Source organism: Gymnoscopelus braueri, assembly GCF_963280865.1.
Source record: "Gymnoscopelus braueri genome assembly, chromosome: 9".
Taxonomy (NCBI): domain Eukaryota; kingdom Metazoa; phylum Chordata; class Actinopteri; order Myctophiformes; family Myctophidae; genus Gymnoscopelus; species Gymnoscopelus braueri.
In genome coordinates, this window is record NC_137610.1 from 8659463 (window position 1) to 8672064 (window position 12602).

At 39.7% G+C, this 12602-nt stretch overlaps 1 protein-coding gene across 1 annotated transcript; it reads right to left on the reverse strand.

The window, feature by feature from the left end:
* Positions 1–403: 403 nt before the first annotated feature.
* LOC308092160 (nuclear receptor-interacting protein 3-like) lies at positions 404–7200 on the reverse strand (the record flags this gene model as incomplete). Its single annotated transcript, XM_080438013.1, has 6 exons — positions 404–478; positions 1014–1066; positions 4224–4363; positions 4858–4940; positions 5481–5654; positions 7033–7200. 6 exons carry the CDS (start codon positions 7198–7200, stop codon positions 404–406), a joined length of 693 nt encoding a protein of 230 aa, XP_080294139.1.
* Between the last annotated feature and the right edge of the window lie 5402 nt (positions 7201–12602).

The window sequence follows — 12602 nt, forward strand, 5'->3', positions numbered from 1 at the left end:
TCATCTCTTTATCCAATGTTTAGTTTACTGAACTTTTTTTTATAGATTACAATACATTTACATATTTTAGACACATTTAAATGCAATTTATAAATACACTGTGTAGAATTAAATCATAATATTGTGCTTAAAAGGCATGTGACTGGAATGATGTTGGTTCTAAACATGGAAAATGAACAAGTTCTACTCTACATTCCCTAAAATACTGCCAAGGTACCCTTGAGCAAGACTGCAAGACTGCAAGACTGCGGTTATGCTGGGCAGCTCCCAGTAAAAGACTGTGGTTGCACTGGGCAGCTCTCTGATGTGGTTGGTTGTGTCTAACTTTGTGAAAGTGAAGTATTTCTTCCCCAGAGAAAAAGGTCCTGAAAGGAATATGTTTACCTACCTGTCTCTAAAATGATCACTTGGCAAACTGGACTTGTTCCCTCGTTATCTTTCCTAACACCAGCATCTGCTTTTCAGTGTCAATTACACACTGCAACAGAATGACAACCAGATACGTCATACAACAACTACGCCACATGTTCGCCCCCTGCTGTGGTAAAAAAAAAAGAAACAATGGAAAGGGTGGTACCACACTCCTGAGTGAATTGGGTGGGTATCAGCAACTGAAATGCTCAATGTGAAACTTAAACAGATTTTTTGCTTATCCAGCTTTGATGAAAGCTAGAATGCTGAAAGATGTTTCCATTAAAAATGTTCATAAATAACTTTCTTTCACAGTTTTCCTCTCAGCTTTCATACCACCTAAAAATAATATACTAAAGAGACCTGCCTTTAAAAAAAGGAAAATATTGAGGGCCTCTTACTGACACCGGGCTTCTTTAATTGGTATAATTACAGAACAACCATAGACAATCCAAATTGTGGCATGCAAAAGAAATAGAAAATGAAGAAGCAGTATGTCCCTTTTCTCATTGCAGACCCTTTCTCTTCTTTAATTTAACTTGACAAAGAATGCCATAGTAGCCAGCCACATGTACTGAGATGGGATAAGGGACAATCATTACCTTAAGTGATTTCAGCATTTGGTTGCCCAGGGACATCAGTGGCCTGTTGCTTTCTGTGAAAACAGTATAGAGTTGTGATCAGTATAGAGTTGGATGAAACAGGTGTTTTATGTAAGGACACGTGGTCCCTGAAATGACAGCATAATAGTGAAATAGGGAGGCAGAGGATGCCATTGCCTCGGTCATACATCGGAGCCGAGCACATCTAGAGGGGAAGAACACCTCAGCAACTGGTTGACAAACTGGACCCCCTGGGCCTTGGCCCTCCCCTGTGTAAATGGCTGCTGGACTTCCTAACAAACAGACCTCAATAGGCTCTATGCACAGCAGCCACATTGGAAAGAAATTGGGCCTCTTCCTTACTTCCTTCACAGGTGTTACCAATGATTCCAATGAAGGTTCTGCTCCATTTAGTGTAGCACAGTGGTTCTCAAAACATTTTAATTTCAAGGACCCCCGTAACTCTGAGAGTGTACAAATGGAACCAAATGGACCCTTATGGGTCCATTTGGTTCCATTTGTACACTCTCAGAGTTACACACCCGTAATGGGGCCATTTGGAACCCCCTCAAGGAACCATGAGGGTACCTGGACCACACTCTTTAGCCGCTTTTCCATCACAGCTTAAGCACGACACTGTCCAGTACAGTCCAGAACCGCACCGCACCGCTTCAAAATGTCTTGCGTTTCCATTGCACAAAAGTCCCCACTCGCAAAATCCCCACCCTCCCCTCCCCTCCCGAAGGAAATCAACGCCCCTTTCTTTAACACACCAACTTAGCCTCAGGCTACAGGGTTAGCCTAAATGCTAGTGCTTCCTCAGAGCTAGTTTGGCTCTTAAGTTATTATTTGGCCATGTTCACCCTGACTTTAATCTTCGCTATTGTTGGGAAGACCTGTGTGGTGTCTAAACACGTTGCCATCACTTATATAAAAAACATTATTAGCGTGTATCGTCGCACATTCATTGTTGCCAGGTTTAGCAGAAAAAAACAATCAGGTCTATGAAAACAATCCCAAAAGAAGCGACTATCTACGGCTATTTGAAAATAGCAGATCTACAAACTCACAACGCGTAGCGATGCGACGCATTGTGAGTGTGTGCATCTGCTATTTAAAAAAAATATATACATATAATGTTGACAAATACATATTCATTTGGGGGTCCTTGACATGAAAATGTTTAAGAACCACTGGTTTCAACAACATATGGAAACAAGCCCCAAATAATCAACTACATTTTAGAAATGTTACCTAACCTAAATTACCGCTAGGTAAGTCCATGTATATGGAAAGCCGCCTTTTGAGACCCACTGGTGTAGCAGAGTGTTTCCAGTGAGCCAACATGCACAACATCAGCACCCTGACTCTGTTTGACCAGAATGGAACAGAGCCTTCATTGGTATCATTGGTAGAACCTGTGAAGGAAGTAAGAAGAGGTCCAATTTCTTTCCAGTATGGCTGCTGTGCATAGAGCCTATCTGTGCGGGTCGAAAACAATAACTCCAACGTCATCTCCGTGAGCACTGGCTCTCCCCAGGGCTGTGTTCTGAGTCCACTGCTGTTCACCCTGATGATGACCATGACTGCTGTGCTAGGTTCAGTACCAACCACATGGTGAAACACGCGGACGACACGATGCGTCCTGGGTCTTATCAGGGACGACAACGAGAACGCCTACAGGGAGGAAGTGAGACAGTTGGTGGGCTGGTGCAACACACACAATCTGGTCCTGAATGAATGTCAACAAGACAAAAGAGATCATTGTTGACTTCAGATGGAAACCAGCACAGCCACACCCCTCTCTTCATCAATGACACTGCAGTGGCGGTAGCAGTGGTGGAAAAAGTACTCACATTTAAGTAAAAGTATCAATGCTGCAATATAGAAGTACTCTGTTACAAGTGAAAGTCCGGAATTAAAAATGTACTTAAGTAAAAGTACAAAAGTATTGGCATAAAAATGTACTTAAAGTACCAAAAGTAAAAGTACTCATTATGTAGAATGTCCCATTTCATGTTTTCAAATGTATAAAAATAGCAGATATAAAAAAATAGCAGATCTACAAGCTCACAATGCGTCGCATCACGACGCATTGTGAGCTTGTACAGTAGATCGGCTATTTTGAAATGGCCGAAATGTATATGGGGCTGAAGTGGTTAATGTATGTTTTGTAATAATAATCTAAATCTACAAAGTAACTGTCATGATTTATGACTTTCATCTGCTTGACTCAGCACGCACGTGCATCTACGTAAGCATATTGTTATCTGTGATACAATGACCGTCAGCTACTTTTTCTCTGATAAAGTAGTTGATGGTCATTGTATCACGGATAACAATATGCTTACGTAGATGCACGTGCGTGCTGAGTCAAGCAGATGAAAGTCATAAATCATGACAGTAACTAGTAACTAAAGTTTTCAAATAAATGTAGTGGAGTAAAGGTACAATATTTGGATCCGAGATGTAGTGGAGTAGTACAAGTATTGGATATTGGAAATACTCAAGTAAAGCACAAATACCTCAAAATTGTACTTAAGTACAGTACTTAAGTAAATGTACTTAGTTACTTTCCACCACTGGGAGGTAGTGAGTAGCACCAAGTTCCTGGGGGTACAGGTCACGGACAGTCTGACACATGGTCCTCAAATACGGGCTCTCTTGTAAAGAGAGCACAGAAACGTCTTTTCTTTAAGAGCCCAACTCCCCCCTCCCATCCTCACTATACATTCTACTGGGGCACTATAGAGAGCATCCTGACCAACTGCATCTCTGTCTGGTCTGGAAGCTGCAATGCATCAGACTGGAAATCTGTGCAGAGAGTGGTGAGGACAGCGGAGAAGGTCATCTGGACTTCACTGCCCTCCATCAAGGACATTGCTCACAACCGCTGTGTGACTAGGGCCAATGACATCATGACTGACCCTATACCCACCCACATTGTGGACTGTTCACTCTGCTGCCCTCTGGCAAAGGGTACCACATTATCTGGAGCAGAACGGACAGATTCTGCAAGAGTTTCTTTCCCCAAGCCATCAGACTTGTGAATTCTAAAAAAGTGAAATAGTGCAATATCCCCTAACATTTCTCCGATATTCTGCTGAGGACTCCTAAGGCCTGTGAATCTTCTGCTATCTCACGATTCAATTCCGATTCTGGGGGTCACGATCTGTCTAAATAACTGTTATTTTGATTCAACCTCCTTACCCACAATGGCAAAGGAGCACTCTGTCCTGATTTGCCCGATGGTGAGACTGACTTCCTGGATGTGCCCAGTGATTCGGAGCTTACGCTGGAGAGGAAAGCCGCCCGTCTCTTCTTTGTTCATATCGACTCTTTCATTCAGGCTGCAGAAACAAACAGTCTCACTTTATGATGAGAGATCATATAAATATGTGTGTGGGGGGGGGGCATATGGAACTTTATCTCTAAATGGAGGAATTTCATGTTAAACTTTTGCTTTTGTTGACAATAACTATGTTTTAATCCTGCATCATGCATACTGTTGGATTAACACATTTTGCATAAATCTTCAAAGAATTAATAATTCAGGATTACAATTTTGAGTAAATTATTTTCTTTATTTTTTTCTCTTTATCTTGCAGCAGATATTACTTTTTTCATGGATTGTAAAGGATAGGCAAAGAATAAGCAAATAGGCAATGTGTGTGTGTGTGAGTGTGTGTGTGTGTGTGTGTGTGTGTGTGTGTGTGTGTGTGTGTGTGTGTGTGTGTGTGTGTGTGTGTGTGTGTGTGTGTGTGTGTGTGTGTGTGTGTGTGTGTGTGTGTGTGTGTGTGAGAGAGAGAGAGAGAGAGAGAGAGTTATTAGTTAGTTATCTCACCCTAATCTCTCCACAGTCTGTGAGGACATCAGGTTGAATCTACAGCCGGTGTCAATCAACAACCTCAGCTCCTGACCTGAGCACTGAATACACAGATCCAAGTCGTTCAGGTGCTTTGAGAGATATATATTGAGTGTGTAATGTGTGTAATGTGTATTTAAAAAAAACCATTGTGTACTGTGGACAACAAGAGACAAGTGTGGGATGTCTGAATTAGCATGCCAGACGCCATGAAATGAAAGCTTATGCAAATTTATGTTTAGGAAATTAAAGGATTTTCAACTGAGATCACATCATGTTTCTCCGTTGAAAATAAGTCTGGCTTCTGGCGAAATAGGTTTTAACTTGCCTGAGGAATTTGGTTTGCATATAAAAGCATAATTACTTAAGCGTTCAATTATTTTGAAAAAATTAAGTCATTTGCTGTTGTCTAATCTATTGTACTATATGTTCTTGGCAAATAGTTCAGTATTTAGTAATAGTTGCACAACACTGTATGTCTAAATACACATTTTGAGCATACAACCTTTCTATAATCTTTCTGAAGAAAGAAAGAAAAATATGACAAACAATTGAACCATACAATGTAAATGTAACACAGCCCATGGGCACACATGTCTTACCTTGCAGGGCACATAAATGAAGTCTTCCTCCTCTCCGCTGTCATCTGCATTAGATCTTAGATGACTGTGATTCAGAAGGACCTCTCCAGTTTTCGGTGTCACCCCGCACAGGTTCAACCTCCCCCGAGACAGCTTGGCTTCCAGCAAACGCCTCTGAAGAATGGTATGTGGTTGCTACAGTAAATAAAGTCAATATTAGTATGATTATATTTAAATAAATCAGATACATGTACCAATCCAGTATCTGAGGTATCTTGCCCTTGTTATGTTATTGCCATTGGGTGTTTTATCACATGAGCACTTAATGCAATTCATTTTGTTCCTTGAAGTATCCAGGCTTTTAAAATTAAATCATTTTTACTCTTTGTACTCTCTCTCCTTTTTGTACTCATTGTCTGACAATTTTACATTTATGTTTGTCTCTATTCTAGAGCAGTGTTTCTCAACCTTTTTAAATTCAAGACCCTGCAGTTTTATATACTACATTAGATTCATTAGGGCACAGACTCCCATTTGATGCTATTTGTATTATATCTTGGACCCCAAACGACACTGTAAAATCCTCAGTGTTCATTTAATTCTGAGAGTGCAAACAGAAGTAGAAAAGCATGAGAAGCAATGACTGTTGTAGGATCTTCCAAGCTGGTAAATGCTCCCTTTGTCAAATCATAACCTATACTGAGTAGGCCTTCTGACTATTGCATGGATGCCTTAGTGTAGTCTTGGATCAAGACTACCATAGATGTATTTTATCGAGTCTGACTTTAACTATTTGCAAATGTCAAAATCGATAAAATACATATATGATAGTCTTGATCCAAGGCCTTAGTGGGTCAATTGGGATTGCAATCTGATTGTGATTAATTTGCAATTCTCTGTGACTTTTTAAATAGAAACAATTTAAGCCCATCAGGGGTTAAACAGATAAAGCAGTTTGTGATGCTGACATAAAAACAATAGCCTAATAATAATAATACAAAATTAGATTCATGAATCTAATGTCTAATTGTCAATGAATCTAGTCTTTAATAATAAAGTCATAGATTCATAGACAATTAGACAAATTAAATTGAATGAATTTAAACCTTGTAATGTGACAGATATCCATATTGGTACTACAGGACAGTGGTTCTCAACCTGTGGGTCGGGACCCCCAGGGGGGTCTCCATGATTTTGGGGGGGGGTCCCCAGATGACAAGTTAAGGACTTTTAAGACCTTTTCATTAATTTTTTTTTTTAAATAAAAAAAAAAAGACCATTACTGTATGAAAGCTATAAAAACTGGTCAAACATTGGCCAAATTGTCAAATAATATAGAAAAAGAGGCAAAATTGTGAAATTAGCCGATCTACAAGCTTGTAGATCTGCTATTTTCTCAATATTTATCTGTGGAACCAAGTCAAACTAAATGTAATGCCTCAACTCCTACAATTCCAAGTGCTTATGTCAGGGTGTGTGTGGGGGGGGGGTCCCCAGTTCAAATATGATAATTTGGGGGGAGGGGGGGGGGTCTTGGCCTGAAAAGGTTGAGAACCATTGCTACAGGACTCACCCCCTCTTTAGATGTCCCGAGCTTCTTCAGTCCATCCAACGGCAGCAGGTCCGCCGAGTCCTTGTGACTGAACATGATGGTCTGCTTCAGCCTCCTCTGCTGTCTCAGCGCGGCAGCATCCCGGATCTCCGTGTCACTCCGGTTGTGCGTTTGCAACGTGGTGAACATTATTTACAGGCGTTTGAATTGTCAATGAATTATTTATTATGCCTTTCCTTGATGCTCAGAACTAGTGGCGCTCGCAGGTCTCCTGGTCTCCCCGAGTTACACCAAACTCTGTGACATGTCGAATTCAGTGACTCCAGAAATTGCCCATATCAGTGGCCAAGACAATAGAGTGACATTTGCCAAATATAAGATAAATTAAATCGCCATTTCTAATCTGACTTCAGTGAAAACACCATCAGAAGAACTGATGGTATGCAGTGAAGCACAGGTCTTATAACTATGAGCACAGCTCAGCACACCATTGCACAGTGACCTCTGGGGTCGCAGAATTCTACAGATTGACAATTTTGGTGTAACACCTAAATGCGCAGGCTGGGGAGAGCCCCATTTGATAACGATTCTCATATTACGTCACTAGTCGTGACTGGTGACTCCCATGTTTTGAAAGCTGAACTGGTCACATGGCCATAAAAGGTGAGTCGCATTCACTAGACTAGGCTATAGGCTAGTAAAAAACATAGGGATGTTAAGACAACCATAGTAAACAAAAAAATTAAATAACACTTCAGCCTGAATTTATAAAAATAAAAATTATCCCACTGGGAAATGGAGTTCAGTGCAGTCATGGTAGAGGTCATCTCCCATGTCAGATTTCCACACTCTCCTCCTTATATGCCATAATTAAAAAGCTAGAGTGCCTTTTAAGCTTTTGGTTTGGGGGGGTTGACTAAAGAATTTGCCTCTTTCCAACTAAATTTGTGTTGAATAATACAATACAAGAACGGTCGCCCCAAATCCGGCGACCTCGGAATGGTTGGAGTTGGACCCACAAATCCAGCGACCTTGGAACGGTCTGACCCACAAATCCAGTGACCTTGGAGCCACCAGGTCTTTCTGGCCACCAGAATCTACTCGGCCACGTTTGACGTCTCGGGGGTACCAAGACTAGGGGGGGGGGGATTTACTATTCTCGAACGATGCTCTGCGATGATTTACGACGTAACTCGAGTGGCACTGAGTCGGCTGAAGCGGACTTAGCCACGTTCGGCATGGGCATGGCAACTTGCTTGCCTGAGCTCACTCTACGGTGCCTCTCGTGGCTCTCGCGCACCTCCATCGTTGTAATGTTTTTTTTGCCTAACTACTAACTATCGGATCTCCCTGCCATGGACACAATCTACACACAGCACTGTAGGAGGAGAGCACAGAGCATCCTTAAGGATCTACATCTTCCTGCTCACCCTCTGTCTGTGTGGAGGGACTGAGGACACAACCTGAGACACCACAGGCCAGAGAGCATCTCCACCCACACGACACGCTTTTTTACCAGTTTTTTTCCTGCCACTGTGCGATTAGTGGCCGAGGAGTCGGACATTAAGAACAGTAGTCAATATGACAGATGAACTGAATCATGACAGATGAACTGAATCATGATAGATGAATTGTACTTGTGCCTTAAACTCGTCTTTTGAAATAATCCTATTTCTCAAAGGTTGCTACTTATTAACGTGCTAATTGTGTTTGATCAAGGGCAGTAGGTATTTATTATATATTTATTCTTCACTTTGTTAGCACATCAGGTAGAGGGCAGTTTCTAGTACTCTGTATTTGTGTTTGTTCAGGTAAGACTAGAGTAGTCAGGAAGGATAGGTTTTCTTTATTGCTAATTTTGAGTATTAGGTAATTAGAGTATTAGGTAGAGTTGGAGGTTCCCAAGTGGTTAAGGAAGTGCCCTTTGTTTTTGTTTTGTTATTTAGTTATTTGATTTGGTTCCTGCTCAGCCCTGTTCACAGTTTGCACTATAGTAGCACTTCACTATACCTTGTCTGCACCCATTGTATGTTAAACTGCTTCACTGTATAATAAAACTTAAGTTTTGGCTTGTACCACCTTGCCTTTGTTGCATCCCTACACCCCTAGACCCAGTGGGTTGTAATAGGGGCTGTAGTCTGTTCTCACCAAGTGGGGCGAGCGTTCCGCACCAGCAGGGCGAGTGTCCCGCAATGGGATGAGTGGTCCGCCACACAAAAAATGAGGGTGAGCGTGTATTGGGGCGAGGGTTACGGACTTCCGGTTACCGAATGATCTAGTGAGGAACTCCACTACTTCACTCAAGTAAAAGAAAAAAGACTGTTTAAAACTACAGTAGTAAGTAAAAGCATTTTAGATCCTCTGCTACAGACTTGCTAGAATGCCTTAAGAGATTAGATAGGCAGGCTCTTTTGAAATCTTTAAACAACACTTATAGATGTGTTTTAACCTTTCTAAAGCACAATTTCTCACAATTTTAAGGCATTTTATTTTCCATTTAACATACTTATTGATTGATTATGTGCCTTACTTAAGAATTGTATCTGTTTTCTTTTTTTTTAATGCAAAGTCACATTTTCTCAATTAACTTTCAAGAGCATTGCTGAATTTGGGGGTGGGGGGGAGGGGGGTTGATTGGTAAGGCATATTCATATTGAAATATGCTCAGGATGCCATTGGCCCTTTCACTGTGATCATATGCAAAAAGTAACATGTGTTACTCAAAAGTAGTATTCAAAAGAGCTACTTCTGTAAAGCTAGGGCTCATGAAGGAACATAAAACAACAGGGAGTCTGTGATGTAGGATGGCCCTAACCTACTGAGAGCCTGAGAACAAGTAGGACTTTAAAATGTAAAACTCTGGAAGACACAGGAAGCCAGTGCGTTCTCTCTTTTTTGTTTTTGTTAGCAATCTAGCAGCAGAACTTTTAATGAACTGTAACCTTTCAATGGACACTGCAGTGGGGACCATAGTGGAAATAAGTCAATGACTTCACTGTGTTTTATTATTCTCGATTGTATTTTCATCTTGTATGATGGCTGAAAGCAATTAAATAAATCAAATCAATATCAAATCTAATTGACTTTTTAAAATGACACGTAAAAAGTGCATTACTAGCCCAAACTACTTGAGATAAAAGCATTAATTCGTTTTTCAGAATCTTGCTGTTAGGAATGGTCATACTTTAGCAATATTACTTAGACGAAAGAATGCAGTTTTGGTCACTGTTCATTTGGGATTTAATCACAAATCAGAGTTTAAAATAACACAGACTGTTTACTTCTGGTTTGATCAAAGGAGTCAGGTTGCCACATATTCTGAAGCTCATTCCTTTTAATAAGGTTCCTATGTTATCGGCATTTGATTTTAGAACGTTATTACTCATCCATTTATTGATTGCTGAGAGGCAATCAGGGAGCTTAAGACAACTATTTTTCACAGATCTACAATTGTGTATAATCTGTATAGTTAACATTGTTATTATGTTATCACTCAACTCAACTTTATCACAGGTTTACAGGTGTAAAAAAGTGAGTGAAATGATTTGCTATTCAAGCAAATAGATTAAAAAACAGGTCAGATATTGATTGATTGATTGATTGATTGATTGATTGATTGATTGATTGATTGATTTATTGATTTATTGATTGATTGAATACTTTATTAGACAGAAATGTAAACAGCAGGAGTACAGTCATACACTTGACTTTGGTTTAAAGGGAAATATCAAAACAATGAGACAGTACAAAAGCTGCAGGTATGATAAACATGACAGAGCATACATGAGTGACAGTGCCAGTGCAGCAGGGGGGCTGGGGCATGCCTGCAGTCATATGTAAACAGTGGTATAAAGAAACTAAGAACATGTATTCAAGTAATGTACTTAAGTACAATTGTGAGGTATTTGTACTTTACTTGAGTATTTCCAATTTTCAATACTTTTACTTCTACCCCTCTACATCTCAGAGGCAACTTTAGTTACTTATTGTTACAAAACATACATTAATCACTTCAGCCCTTTATATACTTCAGCTATTTGAAAATAGCCGATCTACAAGCAACACATTGTGAGCTTGTAGAGCTGCTATTTCCAGAAGTTTTTTTTAATACATTCTGAAATTGGAAATTCTACATAATGAGCACTTTTACTTTTGGTACTTTAAGTATATTTTGATGCCAATACTTTTGTACTTTTACTCAAGTAAATGTTGAATACAGGACTTTTACTTGTAACAGAGTATTTCTACAATGTAACATTGCGGTATTGATACTTGTACTTAAGTAAATAAATTGAGTACGTTTTACACCACTGTAGGCTATGTAAACAGGAAAAATAATCCTGTGTGGCTGCCTGTGTCATCAGGATACAGGACAGGTGGAAGTATATACAGTGACAACAGCAAAGTTCCAAGGCAGCTACTTCGTAATATTTCTCAGACACAACGCATGAGCCCATGGCATTATTAGACCTGTCTGGTTTAGTGAAACATGGGGGCCACGCTTCCTGAAGATGCAGCCTATATGACCATGCAATGTGTAGGCACTTTGTCCTTGACTAGAGTCGTTGTAGTGTGCTTGCCAATTAGTCTGGGCAAGCTGGGTTCAATTCCTCACTACCACTTAATTTACTACAACATAATAACCAACAAGCAAAAAACATCTTGAAAGCTATTTTATTTCCCAGACCAGTAAAGCATGAGACACATGAAAGATGTGCAATTCAGATGCATTTGTTAGAATTACTGAATTGCTTTTATATTTTACATGGGTTTTAAAAGTTTCAAAGTCAGGCAATTTGTGTTTTGTATTTTAACTACCAGATGGTCATTGGTCAAGGTACCCTGTTATTCATGACTCTTTTTAAAGCTATGTTTATGTTAAAATCAGCAAATACTTAAAAACTATTATTACCATGAATCATTGATTCATTACCATAAAACATTTGATTCTGTGTCAAAAAATATTTGAATATTTAATTATATGATATACTATATTTAATACATCTATAGTTATATGTATAGATATTTATATTATTATATTGTATTGGTACTAGCTATATATAGCCTATCCTATCTTGTAGCGGTGGCTAACTATTTAATTTTATATCTATTTGGTTGGCTCTTAATTGCATGCATTTTAAAACAGGGTGGTGTGCTTCTTTTTTTTACTGAGTAGGCTGAATACTGTAGCTATTGGCTAATTACGGCGCACGGCACGGGCCGGCACACTTGTTATGAAATATAGTGATATTCTTCTGTAAGGTATGCGCGTCTGTCTGCTGCCGGCTCTTTGCATCTCTCCAAACAGTGGCGGAAAAAGTACTCACATTTCTAACTGCACTGTACAAAATGTACTTAAACGTACCAAAAGAAGAAAGTAGGCTACTTTATGCAGAATATCCCGTTTCACAGGTTTTCAAATATTTAAAATGTATAAAAATAATTCTCGTGGAGTAAAAGTACAATATTTGCCTCTGAGATGCATAGTGGAGTAGAAGTAAACGTACTGAAAATTGGAAATACTCCAGTAAAGTAAAACAATACCTCAAAGTTGTACTTCAGAACTGTACCTGAGTAAATGTACTTAGTTA